The sequence below is a fragment of the Cyanistes caeruleus genome, chromosome 10, assembly GCF_971803275.1.
Source record: "Cyanistes caeruleus chromosome 10, bCyaCae1.hap1.1, whole genome shotgun sequence".
NCBI classification, from domain to species: domain Eukaryota; kingdom Metazoa; phylum Chordata; class Aves; order Passeriformes; family Paridae; genus Cyanistes; species Cyanistes caeruleus.
The window spans coordinates 10,762,341-10,783,389 of record NC_141710.1 but is presented as its reverse complement, the minus strand read 5'-3'; the positions used below and the strand labels follow the sequence as shown (position 1 = coordinate 10,783,389).

The 21,049-nt window shown below is 41.4% G+C and overlaps 2 protein-coding genes across 3 annotated transcripts in view; one reads left to right on the top strand and one right to left on the bottom strand.

The window, feature by feature from the left end:
* Positions 1 to 1,194: 1,194 nt before the first annotated feature.
* LOC147651298 (uncharacterized) overlaps positions 1,195 to 21,049 on the bottom strand; it is a 27,748-nt gene continuing 7,893 nt past the window's right edge. Inside the window, exons 2-4 of the mRNA XM_086844265.1 lie at positions 10,192 to 10,285; positions 8,139 to 8,289; positions 1,195 to 4,395 (exon numbers count right to left, since the gene is read on the bottom strand). Of these exons, the coding sequence (XP_086700391.1) occupies positions 4,389 to 4,395; positions 8,139 to 8,289; positions 10,192 to 10,285 (252 nt within the window). The 3' untranslated portion in view covers positions 1,195 to 4,388. The remainder of the gene's footprint in view (positions 4,396 to 8,138; positions 8,290 to 10,191; positions 10,286 to 21,049) is intronic.
* The window catches only part of PCOLCE2 (procollagen C-endopeptidase enhancer 2), a 25,443-nt gene continuing 22,628 nt past the window's right edge, over positions 18,235 to 21,049 (top strand). For both annotated transcript variants that reach the window (XR_015274578.1, XM_023933286.2), the window contains exons 1-2: positions 18,235 to 18,473; positions 19,336 to 19,444. Coding sequence is in view for 1 of the 2 variants with exons in the window: in XM_023933286.2 (XP_023789054.2) it covers positions 18,388 to 18,473; positions 19,336 to 19,444 (195 nt within the window). In the remaining variant the exon portion in view is untranslated. The remainder of the gene's footprint in view (positions 18,474 to 19,335; positions 19,445 to 21,049) is intronic.

Sequence of the window (21,049 nt, the reverse complement as noted above, 5' to 3'; positions counted from 1 at the left end):
CCATTTGGCAGAGTAGGATGGCAAAATACTGTTTTCAGTCCAAGTCAGGCACCAAAAGGCACTCAGTGAACTGCAATAACATAAAGTATCTGCCTTAAGCCTTTTCTGTCAAAATTCAGCGGGACAGGATGTATCCCAATAAAATTGCAGGCTCCTCTGATACTGTGAGAAGACTGAACACAGTGGAAAACTGTAGGATCTTCTAGTTGAGGTCTGCTGAATTCCTTCCAAAATTCTAAAATTCTTGAGATTCTTATCTGCAGACTTTGTACATCCTATTTGAAATGTAGCAATGACTTAAAGGATTTGATGATCCCAGCAAAAACCTCCATTGTCCCCTTGGAAGCAGATGCTTCAAGAGACTACATCCTGCAAATAAACAAGTGCTTCACAAGACTGCATCCTCATGTTAACACTTAAGGGTTTTCATAATGTTATCAGTAAACTCTGGATCTGACTGCTGGACATGAACATGCTGGAGGAAAACCACAAAACTCATGAAGCCAGTGGAGATGGCAAAACACTGAGCAGAATGGTAGGCAGCAAAAGTTACAGCTGCTAGGACAGGTAATTTATTGAGGTCAGTACTTCAGCTTTCAGCTGTGTTGGTTCCGTAGTTATTCTGCTAATCTACTGGAAATCTGAAGGTAATCTATATTTTACCATGACATCACTCCTCTGACAAATGACCCTAAAAGTCAGGACTGTATTTGAGGAGGAACAAAGGAACCTCTGACACACAAAAATTACCTTCAGATTTTATTCTCTCAGCATAGGATCATGTAAATTTAGCAGAATCTGTGAGTGGAAATGAAACACATTAAAAATTAAAAACTGATAAAAATGTAGAGCAAATCAGTATTAATGCTAAGGCTAAATCTTGGCTGCAGTGACAAGAGCCTTGGGGGAAGACACTACAGATGCACTTTCTGCATCAGAAACCCTCTACAACAAGGCAGATTGCTTATCAGAAGTGGCAGTACGCTTCTGTTAGTGGGGAGCTGGAAATATTGCTCTTGCCAGGGAGCACAGCCTTTGGTTACAAGAAGCATGTTTTATAGAATCAAAACAACCATGTCACACAATCTTTCTGGAGAGTAAGCAAATTTATAGAGTTTTCTAATCTGAGTCTCTCCTGCCTCCGAGATCTAATCCTTTCCTGTCCGTTTTGACTGATGAATCATGAAAATGTAGTTTTCTTTCATTTTTGGTGTTAAGCATACTTTTCAATATCATACTCTAGTTTGCTAGAAAATGTCTATTTTCTCCCTCTCTCCTCTGCTATCCTGAGAAACTGGGAAATGCCACATGTCCCCCCTCTTTATATGCTGGGCTCTCCTCATCCACAGTCCTGGGGCTATGGAATTCAATCACTGGCACTCACTAGTGTTCCAAAATCTCAGCTTTTCTTTTTAGCAGCACTTGGAAAGACAAGTAGGAAATGTCAGTGGAGTGGATAACAAGCAGCAGTATCTGTAGCCCTCAGAAATAATACAAATAATGAGCAAAGGGTAAACAGGTCCCTAGGCATCTTCTCTGATACCTTTGTACCCATAGGCTGAATCTCTCATTATCCAAAATTTAGTGAAGCTCATAAGCACATGCTTACCTTTAATAGGACTATATATTTATCTTTGTTCATTGGTGGGGGGAACTTTTCCTTGTGTTTAAGTGTGTTATAGAAGCAGAGCCTTAATGAGCAGACAGTGCCAGGGAAATGCTGCCAGTAAGAGTCTGGCACAGCAGATCCTGCCATCCAGCCCTAAGGCAGTGTCCTACACTCCAGCACCCAAGACTCACATTCCCTCCTCAGCTGTAGCACTTTAAAGCACTCTCAGGGCATCGTCTGAAAAATTTTAATACAAAACAAAGAGCAAAATATATTTGTATAGCTAGAAATGCACCAACTTAGTCATGAAATAAAGCTGCAGAGTTTCCATTTGTACCAATTACAAGATTAAAATGTTTCTTGTAGTGTAGTAGAAAATCATAGCTTGAAGAGAAACAGTTTGGAACAGTAAATAACCAGAATCAGTGAGCACTAAAAAATATATTCACCAGCCAACACAGTTAAAAAGAATATTTATTTCTGTAGAATATAGACTCAAAACTTAAACAGAGAAGCCAGATATTCTATGAAGAACAACTTTGTCCCTCGCAATAGAACACTTTCCTTCAATCTATAACTATTCTGCCCCAACAGAAGCATGCCCTTTCTTTTATTCTAAAGTTCAGATGTTCTTTGCACAATAAAATAATAATTTGACGTAACTGTGTTCAGTAAAACACAGAGAACTAAGAATATACGAGAGTGGGAAACCTGCTGAAAATGGAATCTTCAGGCTGTTAAATGAATATTATTTAAAATCCCAACTAGCTTAGCATTTGGCAGCCCTTTCACCTCAGAGGGAATATACAGCCAGTGTATCTTCAGATCTGCTTTTACTGAGAAGACCATTATTCCAAAGAATGTAGTGAATTGATATAAGAAATGGCAAATTGTAAATACCTCCATTACAAGCTGTGATGAGTATATTCTTGTATTCAGACATAAAGCTTAATTACATACATGGTAAGTATGTTCAGACAGCAACATTTATAAAAAGTTGGTGGTGCCCTACATACTTTTGTTTGGTCTCCAGCTGTTACCAAAAAGACATTTTAGAAGTCTTCCTTATTAAAACAACAACAACAACATAAAAAAAAAAAAAATTAACCTCACAGAGTTTAAAAGATATATTGATTTTGACTGCTGGCAGAGTCTTACGTGGGTTTGCACAAAGCAAATGAACTGGTGGACTTACAAATATTACTAAGTGTAGTAATCACTGCTTTCTCTTCTGAAAGTCACAGTGACTTTCTCCAAGCAGAGCTACTGGAGACCCACAGTGAATCTGACCCTCTCCCCTTTACAGCAGTTGTGGCTTGGAGTGCAAATCCTCTGTGGAAAGTACTAGATGTTCACCTAGCAGTTTCCAGCACACTTCATTGCTGCTTTTAAATAACCCCAAGGAATGTTATTCATTAGCCAAATATGCGCATATAACTAACAAATAATTATGATTTTCAGGCTCTGGAATTGTCATGTTTTCTAGTTTTAGTCTGGGCAACACTGCCAGGTATGTCCCAGACATGAGTGACTTCCAACTTATTACTCAATACTCTTTGTTTCAAAAACCACTTCAGTTCCCCACTAGCTCATGAATTAAACAATCTGCAACAAGCAGGGTGGTAAATGAAGTCTACGGTGACAACTTTCCCATGTGCACTATAATAGGTCAGCAGTAGGGCGGTTCCCTTCACAAGTGATTCCTGAGCTAAATTCACAAACAAGCACCAGACTCAGTTCTCTTCCCTTGGCATTTTGCCCGGAAGGCTCAAACAGGCTGGAGAATAATTCTGACTTGTGAAAAGCTCTTTTCCCCTCCTATTCCCTAATCACATCCCTGTGTGCGGTACTGGCACAGGGGAGGCAGCAGGAATGCAGTGTGGCACAGCACATCTCTGTGCTGCACCAGTCCGTCCGTGGCACGGAGCCACATGATCCCACCAGGGCAGCTCCCACACACGAGTCAAAGCAGCCTGAGAACCAGGCAGCCACAGCCCTGCCTGCCTGCTGTGCCAAGTGAACCTCAGAATAAAGAGATTCAGGCCTGCTGTTCAGAAGAAAGTTTTGCAGCATTAGTCTGTGCCCAGCGGACCCGTGGAGGACACTGAGGTCAAACAGCAGGAGTTTCCTAGACAAGATTTGGTCTTGCTCAGTTTTAAGAAAACAAACCTTCATTTTGCAACTCAGACATCAATGATAAATGATATAGAGAATAGAATTTTTCAGTTTCCTTGAAGTTGCTGGATGGAGCTTAAAGACTAAATGACAGAAAAAAAAAGATAAATGGATGTAAAAATATGACCACAGGAGGATAAACATGGCTGGAACCAGTGGAGAAACAGATAAAAAGGACTGCAGTGTTTTTTTGCAAGTCATGTAACAAAGAAGTAACGGCACGTGCCCAAAGAAAAAGTTCAAGGGAAAGTCACCTTTGATATCAAAGCCTTCAGTGAATACAACCACCAGAGACCCTTTTTATGACTCTACAGGACCAAAAAAGGACTTCCAGTGGAAGGTGGATACATACAAATTAGTTCTAGGAAAGTGATGTTTATGTATTAAATAAAGAACCACATTTTAATGAATATGTATGGTTACGATGGATAAATACCTTGTTGTAAAGCCTCACAAAACACACAGAATAATAAAAAAATAAATATATCGTCTGTGTGTCCTGCACGGGTAAAGAATGCTTGCTTTCTAATGCTTAGAAAGTTTATTCCAGCCGATTCCAGTATCTTCAGTGCTCTGACGTCTGAGTAGAATTGAGTCCTCAATTTCACCAGCTTGAAATGAACAAGGCAAAACAAATTATTCACATAAATTGAAAAAAATATCGGATAATTCAGATTGTTATAATCTGCCCCAGCACATGCACACGGATGAGCAGGAGCAGAGCAGTGTGTGCCGGGGCCGGGGCCCGTGGGCTGAGGCCGGGCCAGGTGTGCGGGCCCGGGGCCGGCCCGGTTGCGGTGCGGCTGGGCTGGGGCCGGCTCCGGCACGGACGCGTTTTGTCCATGGGAGCTGGTGCTGCATTTCTCATCTGCAGCGCCAGGAGGGAGCACAGGAGCCCCCGGCCCTGGCACTGGTGGAAGTGCTGCTCTTTGCGGCACCACGACTGGGCACCGCTACTGTCCCCTGGGCTGATTTGGAAGGGATGCCCCATCCATAGAACACTCTCAGGGAGAAGCTGGCACAGAGAGCTTGGCCGTCTGGCAAAAATAATGCCTTAGAGGCAGCTGCTTGCTGATATAATCCAATAGGAAAAAAACAAAACAAAACAAAACAAAACCTTTTTGAAGGGGATGACGACACCTTCTTAGACATTCCTGGAACTTAAATTGAACATAAGTCAGTCAGAGTGAGAGTATGCATCTTGCTATGTTGACTTTTTACTTAAACATATTGACTAAAATAAGTTCATTTGATCTGTTTCCTTGATCACATGCATACCACAGCAGATGCAGATTAGCAAAGCTATTAGAGTTACATATTAGTTTAAAACTAGTGTGACAAACGAGCAAAGAAACAAAACAGGCAAGAAGGGAAAAAAAAAAATAAATCTGAAAGTATCTTCCTATGCAGGATTTCACATTTCCCAGTTGAGTGTTGAAAGCCATCAGTTCAGAAATGGCTCCTTCCTGGCCCAGAACAAGTGAGATAGATGAGCCCTGGTAAAGCCCAAGGTAGCCATAAGGCACACACCTGGCTGGCACAATGCCATGACCACCCTGCCACAGCCAGCATGTTGCCTTCTGGATGGGAACAACTCTTTCACTGAGCCACTCAGGTTTCAGACTGACCCATGCTCATAGAACCTGCCTACCATATTCCCAGCTGATGTCAAACAATGCACATATTTTTCATTCTACAGTTTTCAACACCTTAGGCATTAAAAAATGTACTTTCTGAAATACTGCAGTCCCCTTCTTGGCTCTAACATTGCAGTGTTAACTGGAGTACTGTAACAGTGCTATGATTCAATCCCTGCATGCTAGCTTACTGCAGGAGCTGTTGGACTGGCTGTGCTGTTTGTAAGGCACAGCTGACACTCATCCTCTCAGTGACAGACACAGACACCTGCTCTTGGCTTGCCGTGGCCTTCAAGTTCTCCTGGGGAACTCCCATTCACTTTTGCCAGTGACACTTCAGTCCAAACCTACTGTCAAAGATCATACAGCCACCTTGAGACAGCTGTGTTTTCTTGCCCACTGTTCATCTTTCAAATAAGTCTCTCCTGGGCACAGCCACAGTCCAGAGCTGCTCTCTATTTCATCACACACGGCTATAAGGAAAGCTTTTCTGGATGTTTCAGACACATTACATAGGTCAACACACAACCTGTCTAGATACAAAATATCCTTTGAGAGTGAAATTCTGGTCTCTGAAGAATTTGCTCCGCCAATAGCAAGATTTTCTGGTTTTTGTCATTAGATTGTGTTCTTAGGATATCAGTCATCATTTCTTTATCAACAGATTTTGCATATCTCATCATTACTGATCGACTTGCTAGTCCAGTCCAGAAGAACTTAGAGGCTTCAGCATCTTTTCTGGTAACAACTGCTGGGATTTACTCTCAGGGGTATAAGAAATGTTCTGCAGTATGAGCCCCATCTTTTATGCTCAACATCAAATGTAACAGGTTTCTAATAATAGAACCACCACAACCTGTCCAGCAGTTCCAGTCCTGGATTTGCCACAGGACACTTCTCATTAGGTTATAGCTAATACAGTAAACAGTGACCCTTCCTACTGACATGGTAAAAATAGAAAGGCTTCACATGACAGGGAGTTTTCTCATCTACAACACTTCTCAGAAGGTTTTAGCAGGGTGAATTTCAGTGATATGTCTACAACTCCTCTTATACAAATTACAACAGAAGTCTGGGGGTTTCATACAGCCCTTTATAGGTAGGAAGGACAACTATCTCCAGGATATACAGATGCTAAATCTTTAATTTCAGACCTCACTTATAATTGTATATTCAAAGATTTTTATTTTATGATGGGAACATAATAGAAGAAATGGGAATGTAACGGAGGAAATAAAACTCTCCACATTTTCCCTTAACTGAAAAAAATTTCTGAAAATTCTCACATTCCCTTAATTACTTCCATGAAGAGATCAAGTTGCAAAACTATCAGTTGCTTTGGGACTAGCTGTCAACAAAATAACATAGTTGTAAGCTGTTGCTCAGCTTTGACTACTGGGGGCAGTAATTCTCTGGTCCAGCTGGTGTTACAGTGCAGTGTTCTCACCAATGCTCAGTTAAGAGTTATCTTAAGCTTACAGAGAATTCATCTGACACCACAGATTGAACAGGAAGGACAAAAATGATGCAGAGGTGCCAGGCTTCAGGGGTCTCTGAGCTACAATGCAAAACCTTCATCAACCCATATCCTGCAGCTGCACAGCCCCAGCTCCCCAGGGATCCCAGCCTCATGCTTCCTGCTGTGCAGTGCCACCATCCCAGCCTCACACCCTCGACCACCACCAGAGTAAACTGAGGCAAGGAGACAGGTTACACTCAGCATGCCACAGCCACGGCCCACAGGCAGGGCAGGGCTGGACAGAGTTATGAAATCGTGATTGAAAACCCAGATCAGGTACCCAAGGACAGGCAGCTATAAACTAAACCTGCAGAGAGCTTTACATCCACACTCCCTGCACACCCTGGGCCAGGAGAGCAGCTTGTTTCCTGTGAGCATGTGGCCAGGGACAGCCTGCAGGATACCCCGGTCTGAAGGACACCTCAGCTTCAGCTAGGCAGTGGCTCATGGCACTCATTTCCCAAGGCCAGGGACACTCATCCCATGATCTCAAAGTTTGGTTCCTGAGCTGGACTGGATTTTGTGGATGGTGCTGTGGTGAATGCAGCAGAGCAGTGAGTGGAACAGAGAAATGCTGCTTCCTCCAAAAATACACACATCCATGGCACTTGCTCATAGTGTTTCTGTACATATCTGTGTGTCTGCACTTAGTTTTGTCTACATGCCAAATGTGCATTATATTCAGAATACAATTGTGCCTCTCTTTCTTCCCTTTAACACTGGGTAAATTGTCCCTGACTCAAGGAATTGAGTGGAGAGGCATTGGACCATATTTGAAAGACACCAGTTTCACACTGAATTTCAATGGTAATGTGAATTAGCATCCAGCTTTATGATCACTGCCACTGCCTCAGTCTCTCTTTGACAAAATTTGATTTCTTCCTAAAGGAAAAGGTCTGGAATGCTGCCCTGCACCACATGGGAAAAATGCCAGCAGATTCAAAAATTCTGCATTTCCTTGCTATGGCTTTAAAAGTACTAAAACTTTTTCATTTGTTGTAATAATCTAAGTTTTTTTCATCTTTAACTCAAAATCTGGATGGACATATTACTGTACTTTACAAGCATCAGCTACATATACTAGATTTGATGCAGTACTTGCTGCTTGGTCATTCTCTTTTCATCTACCAGAGCCCATGTAATATTTAACTCCTTAACTTTTGAGTATTCATGACAACATCACTTGGTGGATACTTACCTCTTGCTGACAGCTGCCTGCACTTTACAGCTTTTACATAAGATGTGTGGATGTAGAAATCTGCTGTGTCCCATCCATCTCTGAGTTTCAAGACAGTCTTTTCTGCTTTTGCACCAGCTTTCATTCAAAATTTTCTTTGAAAATCTTTCATCTGAAAACATATGTTTTAAGGGTTACAGGTCATGTATTGCTCTGCAGTCAAGAATTTCTTTCCAGATGTCAGAAACTACTGTGCTTTAATTATACACTCCTCTGAAAGGCCTTCCACACTGGTTTTTTTTTTGTTTTATGGAAGTCATTTTATTGGCAAAACATATGACTAATAAAAGGGATATGACTCTATGCTTACCATAATATGAATTATTACAACACTGTTTATAGCTGAGCTTTAAAAACAATTTTCAGGCAGCTCTGGTTCTGATGACTAAAGCTTAAACTTCTTAGGGATTTTTTTACTCATTTTTTAAAGCCAGGGGTAGGGAATTTCTAATTCCTGATGCCATTTTTGTCAAGCTAGGTGTCTGTAGGTCAGACATATGCACTAGAACAATCTATGTTTTTTTTGAGTTCTCTAACAGAAACTCATAGGAACTGTAAGAAGATGTTAGAAAATTGTGACACACTGTCTAATTCACAAATAAAGTGAGAGCAGTTCTTCTCAGCCTTCACATAGGTTAAAGCTTGCTCCTTCTGCCTTGCTGAATGAGAATTTGTTGCCTGAAACATTGTCTGTCTTTTAGCTGGTCCAGTGAAAACTCATTTGTGCCGAAGAACCCTGCCTAGCATGATGCTTTTAGCAAGACTCTGCACAAACATTACTCCTGGAGCTCCATACAGCCGTGGCTATTCAACTGGCAGGCAGATCTCAAGAGTTCTTTATTCCTGTCAGACACAAACCATTATAGAGCAGCATTCTCCTAGAGACAGATCTGCTTGTGGGACATATAAATACTGGGTTTCCTTCCATTGATGTCAATAGGAGCAAGGATGGAGGTATGATGTTATAAGATGCTAAGTTCTTAAAATATGTTCTGAATGATTTCTATTTTTAAGAGCTGTTTTGCTTTGGAGGATGAAAGGTCTGTTCACTTAATACGAGGAACAAGGTCTGTCTCAGAGATGTGGAAGAACATCTATTCATCCAAAACTTAGCTATTTCAGGCATAATCTGTAAATTATTTTTAGAGTTTGTTTAAACCGTTGTTAACTATACCTGGCAGATTTCTGGCAAATGTGTTATTGTTTCTTTAGACTTCTCCATTCCTGCAAGGAAACTTTTTGGGAGACAGGACTTGTCACTTCTCCTGTTGACACTGTTCTACTTTGTATAAATAATTACACATTCACTGGGACTGGGACTAACACCTCCACCCTCCCCAGGAGTATTACTGAACCATCAGACTAGAGCATTGTTTTTCTCTCACCAGCTGGCTCCATGAATATTTAAGTATTTTTTACAAAGTGTGACTGTTCCAGTGAAAGGGACTGATGGTCAGGTCACTGCTGTGAGGCAGAAACCTGAATTTGCAGAGCAGCAAACATTTTAGGGTGCTGTTAAGTCAGAGAGAAGTGTCATCAGTGTTTAAGTTCCTAAAAGCCCAGAGCTTTGTAAACATAGCTAGGAAGCTGAATACAGACATGTTGTACTGGATAGACAGTATAATAATCATGATCTATTGGTTGAGCACTTAGAGCTCAGGCTCCATATGAATCAGTAATTCTCATGCCCTTTCAAGAACCTACATACATCACATATCTACATCTGCACCTATTTACAGCAGGAATTCCTTGCTATTTGACACTGTGCAGGATAATTATTATCAGTGCACTGCAGTACATTTGGAAAGATGAAAGAATTCTACCTCAGCATACCTCAGGCAAAGCACTGCACCTCTTAAAGAAGGATGGATTACATAAAACAGGAGCACAAGAGCTGCATCAGCCTTTCACGCACGCTGAAACCAGGCATAATTGCTTTGATGTGGAAGAGTTATAGCAGTACAGCTCTCCAACTGCAGAACAGGTAACAATAGAAATTTAAATAAATACTCACCAATCTTTGCAAATTCTCTGATTCCCTTTGAAAAGATGCTTCCCATCCACGAGAAAATTTTATGTGATAGAGGCAGGCAGTCTTCACTCCTTTCCTGTGGGGATTAAAATGAAATTTGGCTGTTATCTCAAGAATGAGCCCAAAGACCAGGCTTAGATTCTGGAAAGACTTTTCTCATCTCAAAGTACCCTTCCAGTAAGTGAGTAGAAGGATTTAAACATTAAGACTCTTTCAAAACAGTTGCCTGTGTTCAAGTATCCAGGTCCAAACTGAAGTCAAGTATAGTTTAGGAGCACTGAAATTAAATTACAATATTACTTACCCAGTCTGGCCTTTTTTTTTTTTTTGGTGGATATGAGAAATTTCCTCAGAGACTTATGTTAGAACAAAAATAGTCTGAGGCTCTTGAAAGGATTAAAACAAGTAACTCCTGGAATACAAAACAATAAACTGCTGCTTGATTCTGGCATTGCACTTTTGATTCCTAATATACTAAAGGATTGTTGCTGAGTTAGAACTGAATACAAGTTTCAATCATTTATATACCAAGTATATATCTAATTTAGGCATATAATGCTGCTTCTGCAATGCTTTTCCAGTGTTTGTCTTACTTTTCTAACACATCTTGTAACTAAAATTACTATCTAGAAGTCTCTGGTCCCAGCTCCTAAAATTTCCATGTATGTTCCTTTAATTTTTTTTATAACTTTTCCTCGTAATACTTAAACATTTTAATGACCTGTAATATTTTTGCCCATAGCAAGAAGCACTTTAGTACTCAGATGTGTTCTTTGCAATAGCATGCTGAGACTGATATTGACAGTGTCATTTCTTTACATATAAAATGACAATGATTCTGTGAAAATCATTACCCAGCAACATAATAGATCACAGATGTGTTTAAAAAACATAATATTAGGCTAAACTCTGAATTCTGATTTGGAATGCATGTGTGCATCTCCCAGGGCAGTAATTCAGCACTTAGAAAAAGTAAACTCACTATTGTAATGCACATGGCAAATAGCTGAGTTCCAGCCACCAGTGAAATAATTTGGCCCCAATTTTGCATTCCATGACCCCTGTACTCTGATGGGAAGTAGGCCATAGGGACTGACTGTAATTCCTGTAGTCAGAACTGCCCAGCCCTGGTACGATTAATTGTTGCACAGGAACATCAGTGATGCAACACCCACTTTCTTGCCAGGAACTCTCTGCTGAATAAGGACAACTGAGGATCTAGCATGAACAGTGATGCTGTCCCTGGCAGAGAATGACTGTCTCAAGATGTTCCCTCACAATTACTTTGGTGCTCTTGGCTTGGCCTAATCTGCCTGTTAAAGAAAGGGTATTCTCCCTGTTTTGAATTTTCATCTTTGAGGAAGGAAGTCCTTCAGATGTAGGTTCCTCCAGTTCATCATTCAGATATAGCTGATGAGCTGCTCAGTTAAGTTAGGGACTCCTTTTCAAGCCAAGAAAACAAGTGCAAGAATTATTACAGCTGATGAAAATTTGATTTTATTCTCCCATTTCTTGTTGCACAGGCTGTCATATCATTTGCACATTTTGTAAAGTGCTTTTTCCTCATTGTCCTCTTTATGGTAATTTGGAAGCAGATAGTGAATTTTATTATCAGTAAAAGTAGGAAAACAGCATTTTCATTGGCTGAGCAACACTTTTCTTCCAAAGAGCATTTGCAGTAAATAAATTAGATCCAACTGTTCTCCTTTTTATGTCAAGCCCTATAAATAATAGCTGAGGGAAATTCATGCCAATGAGTGCATTGGCAGGAAACAGTTTCTCACAGGGCTTAGTTCTGATTTCAAATCTGTGTTGCCAGTAACAGCAAACTAATTACATGTGAAACTGCACGGTGAGACTCAGGTATCACCTGTGCAATAGAGTATGACAGCATAACACATTTGATTCTCTTCAGAAAGATCTCTGTCCTGCAACTACAGGGTGCAGGAGACAGCAAAGAACAAAAATGGGGGGAGGGGAGGGAACTGAAGCTAGATGCCTTAATACAAACCTACTTACTTACAGATGATGTAAAAGTCTTTCTTGAACACCAGAGAATTAAAGCACACACACAAAAGAATAGTTACCTTCTTTGCTCAGGGTTCTAGATTTATTTTTGGCAGCATTCTTGCAGAAACCGCACTCCCATCCTGAAAGAGACTTCACTGGAGCACCCTTGATGCCTTTTGCAACTTTTGTTTCCCTATTTGTGCATGAACACCTGACAGCCTCTCACTGCACACACTCCTGAGTGCATTCCCATGTGCCTTTACCCTGTGCCTCCAGCGTCACTTGCAGCCAGCTCCACACGAAGGTGGCTGTGACCATCACCAGTTTGTTAGCACCAGGTGTGTCGTGTAACAGCAATGGCTTGTAACAAGTCATGTAACAGAATGACTTTCTTCATTCAGGTCAGAGCTGAGTTTAACAGTGTCTAGTGGAGGTGGTGCTTTTGGAGGGGAAAGGATGCTATTGAACAGAAGATTGCTCAAGACATCAGCTCTTTTCATGTCTAAATCTATAAACCAGACTCTGATCTAAGTTTCCAGAAATTTATTCATATACAGACATAAGTGAGCCTTGTCATTAAATGAGAATAATGGCTCCAAGGATGATTTTTAAATATATATATGTATAAAATTAAAGTAATTCTATTTTGTACCAAGAAACAGAATTTTCTCCATTTTAGTGACACAATTTTCTAGCTGCTCTCATTTCCTTCACAAGGACGACACAATTAATGGTCTCAGGTTTCTTTCCCACATCCACCAAAGCTAAGGGAATCTGTTTTGTAATTTTGTTTCATAATATTATCCACTTGAAGATTTGCTGGTTTAGATTACATCAAGACTGCCTAGCTGATCTGTCTTAGCTTTTACAGCTCTCTAGATAAGAATAGCACCCTGTGACCCTTGATGATGCCCTGCCCCGTGCTGGAGCTCAGAAGTTGACCTGCAGAGACTGAGGTGCCTTGCTCCTCTCCTCTGTCTGCTACTGGAAGATTTGGCCATGGGACTGTCTGATTCACAGGTACCTGCTGGCAGTTCAGGGGTTCTGTCTTTTTTTATTTTAGGGCCTTCTACTCCATACTTTATGCTCCTGTTCCTTTTACGTATTATTTTCCTCGGACTATTATGTTTAAAATACACTATTAGGAACATAGTACTTGCTTAAAAATGTGGTTTTTTAGAATCCATTCTTCTGATTGACACTTTAGCCATTTTTACACCTACTGTGTGATACGGCCACTGTAAATGCCTGCTCTTGGTCAATGGACCCTGGAATGCTTCACTGGAAGTGTTGAAACAATCTTTTAGGAGCCTTGTACTATGAAGGAATATCTGTTCATACCATTATCAATGTTTCGAGCATCCTGCTTGATAGTGGGTGCTCTGGTTAATCATTATTAGATCTCTTTGGCTACAGGAATGTTTGAAATTTAGCAGTAGTTATCTAATTTATAATTTTTATATTATGATGCAAAACAGTTAAAGTAATGATAAATCAGCACCATTCTCCTTAATATTTTGTTATGCTGGCAAATAAGCAATTGACTGAACAACTGAAGGTAAAACATTTTTTAAGAATAATTACTGGATACCAGTATGTATTCCTATGAAGAGAAGAGGCAAGTAGAAACTGATACTAGAATTAACCAAAACTGACAAATGGAAACAGCAGAAGGTAATTTAGAAAAGCCATACTAAAAAACTGTACTGCTTTTATGATTAATGCATCATGTCTGATCTCTGCTAAATGCTAAAATGAAATACGAAGTTTTGCAACTGTATTAAATATGACATTACTTGAGGTAAAACTAGCAAAGAGACCAAAAAAAAAAAAATAGAAGTTAGTTAAAGAATGCAAACTTATTTCCTAATATGTTCCTAAATTCCTAAACTGTGGGAATACTGTCAATACTACATTTACATTTGGTATCTCAGTATCAGAAGAACCAGGGGAGCAGAAATCTATGGCTCATCACAGACATTTTCTATATAAAGCCAGAAACCATATTGTTATTTGATAAATGAGCCAAGAGCAAAGCTTGACAGACAAAAAGAGAGAAGAGTGAAAATTCCAGCCTGGGGAAGGGTGGAGGCTCTGCAAATTTTCCAGTGACAATTCTTGTGTGGGTTTTTATTTCTAAAAAGTAGCAGATTCAGTTGAAGGCATAACATGGATAACTCTTTGTCTTACAGATCTAAGAAAATTTGGGAATCCTAGGAACTGGCTGGGCATATCAGTTTGCAAGAGTCATTTTAGGTGCTTGGATTACAAGAAAATAGAAATAAATCCTCTCTATTGCATGTTTTCCAATGCTGTGATGAAAAGGGACAACTTGCAATTTCAGGAAATCCCAAAGTTCTTTTGGAAGTGAAAACATCAAGTTCTTGGCACTTAAGACTGCACTGAAAGAGTTGGAGTTGTTTAGCCTGGAGAGGGCTCAAGAGCGGCCTTATTGAAGCCTTTCAATAAGTGAAGAGGACTTACAAGAAAGATAGGGGGAAACTCTTTAATAGGGCCAGTAGCAATAGGACAAAGAGTAATGGTTTTAAACTAAAAGAGTGTAAACTCAAATAACATATGAGGAAATATTTTTTTATTATGAGGGTGGTAACACCAAGAGAGGTGGTGGATGCCCCATCTCTGGAAACATTGGAGGTCGGATTGGATGTGGCTCTGAAAAACCTCATCTAGTCCCTGCTCATTGCAGGGGAATTTGTTTGGATGATCTTTAAAGGTCCCTGCTAACTCAAACCATCCTATGATTCAAATGAAATAAAGAATGGTCATTAACAGTATTTATGTAAATTTAAAATAATTTCACAGTGTCAACTGAACAGGATCTGTACAGGAACACCAGTAGAATACTGAAAGATCTTTTGCCATGGTATTTTGCCCAGGTGACTCTCCACAGAGAAAAGAAGATTTGGTGAGAAGCCTGAAAGCTGGAGCATAAACTAAGCTTTGTTTTCAGTCAGGTCATCAGACCGCTTTGGCTGCTGCACAGCAACATCATGATTCACTTTGTCACAGGAAAGATGTCGGGGATTCATGGAGGCACAGGAGATTTGCACCAACATTTACACAGTCTTTTTCAAAGAACATCTCAGGGACAGTCTGTCACACAGGGTTACATTTCAGGATGAGGTTTCCACTTTCCATTTCACTAGCTGTCTCATTTTCAGGCAGACAAGGTCTCACTTGCCAGACATTCATTAGGAAATTAGTCTCTTGACAGCTTTGTGTACAAAATAACTTTCTTCAGTGACTGATAGGGAGAAGCCCTCACCCCTGGATCACCAGCATCACAAGCTGAGCCCAGGATTGCTGGCAGCAGCTGGTGGAGGAAGACAGGTCACTCAGGCTGGCATTTCTGCCACACCACTACAGGAGGCAACAGCATCCTGGGACAGCAGGCATTTTTTTGTAATTGCTGACACTAGCTCTGTAGTTCATATGTTAAATGTCTGTCACCAATGATTTGTCATATCAAGCCTGAAGATCTGTCACCTCAGGGACACATGACAGAAAATAGTTTTTGTTCTATCTTCAAAAAGAAACTACAGTAGAAAACTTTTGCTGCAATGTCAACTGTCAAAAGTTAGACACCTTTTGTCCATATTTATAAAGACACATTGCTTATGCAACTCCATACTATTTTTGTCACATAACCTATGCATCATTTATGCAAAGAATACATACAAGGGAGTGTAATAAAGATTGCATGAGACTGTAAATCTACCATCTTTTGGCTTCTTTGAGCTTAAAACCTTTCTAGCTGGATTTATATCCATTACCTACAAACAATTCCTAACTGTGCATTCCATGGTTTTATCCCAAAAAAAGACAGGGACTCTAAAAAATGCTGATTGAGCAGCTTCCTGACTTCAAAAATGAAATATCATCAATATATGAAAGGGTTTATTTTATTTGGTTCCCTGAAAGAGTAGAGGACTGGGCTTGGTGAAGAAGAAAGGTCACTCCTGTTTCTGTGTTCCTAACAGATCATAATTCAGCTGAAGATTAATGTCAATGCTAACACATTTATTTATGGGTAACTACTTACTGGCCTTTTACTTTTCTGTTCCTTCTGCAGTCATTGATGGAAACCAGCCAGACATCCCTGGGTTAGTTTGTGGGTGAATTCTCTCTAGCAACATCATTTACATTTAGTAAATGCAGTTTAATTCAAGAGCCTTGTTTATAGTCTGTCATTTACTACTTGTGGTATCTATAATCTATTTAATAGTGGGGTACAAAAGAAGTACTTGAGCACACTAGATTCAGGGTGTTTAGGGAGTGTTCCTAGACAGGCAGTGCCAGGGAGTGATTCTGCTGTTTTCCTGACTGGCAAAGATGCAGGAGCTTGGCTGCACAGGCTGTGCACGGGTTGGGGGCTTTCCCAGCAGCCTGTTCATCACCTCAATTTGCCCAACAGGCCTGAATTGCCCCATGGCTACACAGATCTGTAGAGACACTTGGGTGGCAAGGCAGAACCTGCTAAGGTGTCAACTGTTCAGAAGTTTAAAACTATCTTTAGATGACGCAAAATCTGCAGCAACCACATATAAAACGAGTCCTTGAACATGCAATCCATGGGAACTAACAGCATTTGTTGGTGCACAGTTCTTCAGTGGATGTAAGGCCTGAAATATTCTTCTTTTAAATAGAGGGTCTTCTCTAGACTGAAAAACATTGGCAGAAAGGAGCAGCAAGGAATTCATGTGTCTATGCTGTGTGGATCACACAACTTTTGTTATCAATATCATACATATTGACTTCCAGATGATATAATATGATATGATATGATATGATATGATTGACATGATATAATATAATATACCATTGTTATACCTTCATGTCTACACCCAGTATACCTCATGGTAGCAGTTAAACTTCTAGCTGCTAACCATCATCTTATTGATCCTGGTGTAAGTAAATGTCTCCTTTTTAGCTTTCCTACTTCCCATTTCTGTCACTTAAAATCCGTTCAAAACCCAGCCACAAACATAGTCTCTTGTCTCACAATGTTATGATCTGTTTCCACAGCCCCCATTTTGTGAGCTGGACTCCCTGCCCCAACCCTCCACCAAGTCTTGCCTGAATGTATCCTGCTCCTTTCTGCAGTCCCACTGAAGAGGATGTGGGGCCACCTCCCCTTAGGGCTGCAGGCCAGGCCCTCTCACCTGGCTGCCAACACACCTGCACTCCTAAAACCTGGTTAATATTCTGCCTTATAGTCAGGAGAGTTTCTGTTTAGTTCCTTGAGTCTTTGTTCAATTGGCTGTGCCTGTGCCACTTATCTCCTTCTCCTGCAAGAGGCACATATGGGAAGAAGTACTTAAAGACAGTAAGAACAGGTTCTTTTTAAAGCAATACTCAGAACATAAATTATCACTAATTGATGTGATCTGTATGCCATTGTTCAATAGCACTAAAATTGCGGGGTTTTTCAAATGCCGCATTCAATAAGAATACTGAGTTCAAAATAAGAATACTGACTTAAATTTTCTTGTCTTTTCTCAGTCAAACAACTTTGGCCCAAATCTTGTAAACACCCAAATACTGAGTTCATCACTGTATGCTGTGTCACAGCCATTTAAAGAGTATCCTTCACAGCCAGAGTGAAAAGGCTACTAAATGGGTCAGGATTACCCATTGGTAAACAAAACGAAGCATTTCAAGTTTACTTTAGAATTTAAAGAAAGAAGAAATTTCAAAGCAGCATTACAATTTTTCAAGCTTTGGCGGAGCTGCAGACGATTGCCCAGCCGGTAACACTGAGTTCATTCATGCCCAGGACAAACAGCCGCACTGTGCCACCTGAGGACAGCAGCGGGGCGTCGCGGGGGGCTGCGGGCTCGGGGCCGGGGGCGCTGCGCTCGGGCAGCCCCCGCAGGCGCGAAGGGAGCGGGGCCGGGGGTGCCCCGGGCCGAGCCCGCGGCCCCCGGGAGGCACCGGGGAGGGGCCGGGCACACCCGGGGCAGCGCCCGCGCCCAGCGCAGGGAGAGAGGGCGGCCCTGCCCGGGCCCCTGCCCTGCCCTGGGGGCGGAGGGCCGCGGAAGCCTTTGCCTCCTCCCCCGGCCCCGGCAGCCACAGGAGGAGCAGAAGGCAGTGGGAGTAGTGGCTCCGCGGCCCCAGCCCTGCCCCAGTCACCGCTGCCGCCCTGAGATGCCTCCCGCCGTCCCGCCGCCGCTGCTGCTGCTGCCGCCTCTGCTGCTGCTGGCGGCGGCGCGTCCCGCCGCCCCCCCGCACAGGTACCGCGCTGCTCTGGCCCCGCACACGTCCCGCGTCCCCTCCCCTCCCTTTGTCCCCCGCAGTCGCGTTCCCACCGTGTCTCCGTGGGATACGCGGGTGTTTCAGTGCCCGTGACTGCATCAAGGCAGGAGCATTTCCCGCGGAACCCCGCACCCTGCGAGAGTAATCGGGAACCTCTCTAACATAACGGTACGGTCCGGTGAGGCATCCCGGTGTCTTAAAGCTCGGCAGGGCGCTCGCTCATCCTCGTGTGCTCAGCAGTGGTTCCACACAGGTTTTCCAGGGCTCCTCGCGTGTCCGGCACCATCACCTGAGCTCACCTGAGCTGAGCCCTGAGCACAGCTGGGCCACAGGGCTCAGCACCAGGAGCACGGCTCAGCACGGGCTGGCTTGTGCTACTGAGGTACAAAAAAGTACCAGAGACTTCCTCGATTAAAACATATAAATTCAAAACACGGAAAAGAATGAGAAGTAGTTTTTATATCAGTGCTATTTTAACTGCTATTATATGCACTATAAAAAGTCGTTGCTAATGACTTTTTAATAATTATTTTTCCATTATAATAGCAATTTGCAATGATGTATCACACTGGCACACCATGCTTTTAGGAAGTAAAAAAGGAGGGGGGGAATAACAGTCTGTGCCTACCCAGAATTAAGGCTCAAGTAGTTAATTTTTTTCTACACCCAAAATTCACACATTAAATTGCACATTCTATATCAATAGTGATTTTATGTAAATAGTTAAATATATTTCATGTTAGCAATGGTTTTAAGTATTTAAGCTGTTGAGACAGTTTGTGCCTCTTATACAAAGAACAAATTAAATATATATGTTTGTCTTTTTTCTATTATTCTCAGGCCTACGTTTACATGTGGAGGAGTTGTATCTGGAGAGTCAGGGTTTATTGGGAGTGAAGGATTTCCTGGCGTCTACCCACCAAACAGCAAATGTACTTGGAAAATCACAGTAAGAATTTTTAATACCACAAAATCAGTGCTGAAGACAGCGAACAGCTATTTGTTGTTAAACTGTGTTTTACATGGGGTGATATATGTGCAGTAATGAACTCAGTAACTCAAAGTAGCTCAACTATCTGGAGCTTTTTAGGTTTGATGTAATATGATAATAGTGGCTGAAACAGAACTGGCCTTGCCTCATGTCAGAAGCAAATTTTCATTGACTTGCCTGATGCACATCTAATTGTTTTAATTTAACCCACTTACAAGCAAACATCTCCCCTTCTGTCACTGTGGAACGCAATAGTGGGTTGTATCAAAGAAAAGATTTGAGGTGGCGATTATGAAAAGCTAAATTTCTTGGCAAGAAGACATATAAAAAGTTTCAATCAAACCCAAAAAATTCAGGCAGGTTTGCTTGAAGTGTGCTGCTAGCGGTGTTCTGCCAGCCAGGACATCTGGAGTCTGTCATACAGCAGGCTGACAGCAGTAGGGAAGTGTTGTTACATTTATAAATGACTATGTGAAATGGAACCATGTGGTACAATTGATATTTTGATGCTGAAATGAGACTGTAGGGCAGAGACATCATTTTCATTGACAACATATTCCATGAAACAACTGGACATCTTGTTCTGGATGTCCTTATTCTCAGACTCAGAGAAAGGGATGTGAGTGAATGATTACTTTTCCTCACATCTACACAAATTAAACCTTTTGAAACTGCCCACCAAATTTCCTCTCTTTTTTAGGCATGGCTCACCAAGAAGTCTTCTGACATTTGGGCCTACAGAAAAAATAAGGCATAAAAAAAATAAGTCAGTCTGTGTGTTGACAAGATCACTAAAGACAACTTCAGTTGAAAGACTGCATCACAGGCTAGGTGTTGGCAGGAGAATAGGATGTCACAGGATAATTGTTTCCTGCTACTATAGAGATGCTGACGCAGAGCAGGAGACATTGATCTGTTTACAATGTTCAGTTTAAAACAGCTCTCGTACCAAATGAGTGATGTGATTTTAATCGTTTCATCTGAAAGATCCCAGTGAAGCTGCAGAGTTGCTTTCTGCACCTTTCTGTTGTGTTATTATTGGGGCCTAGTTAGAGGTTACCTTTGATCCATATCTGATCTCATCCAGAAGAGGATGTGAAACATGGTGCATGCCCATAAATTTGCTTTCTTGCTATCGAGGGGCTGAGGTAGCAGCAATCACCATGGCCCATCTTGCAATTTGAAGAGCAGATGCAAATTGCATTTGGAATCATACACACATGCCTTAAATAAAAGGGAAAAACATACCAAGTTAGTTTAACAGTGTAACTCAATATTAGATGTTCAAAAGTTCAAAACTCAATGTGGAGGGAAATTATAATTTTGCTTATAACAGCACGAAGTTTTTACCATTAAAAAACTTAGATAACAAATGGAGGCAGCACTAAAGAAGCATTTACTGAATCATGCCATTTATCTGCCCTTCATATACGGGGGATAGAGGGAGAAGAGAACAAATTATTGTACTTAGAATGTCCATACAGAGTGGTTTCATTGCACACTTCGTGCATCTGTTGCTAACAAGATGCCAGCATCCAGATGAGCCTGGGCATGGTGAGGAGC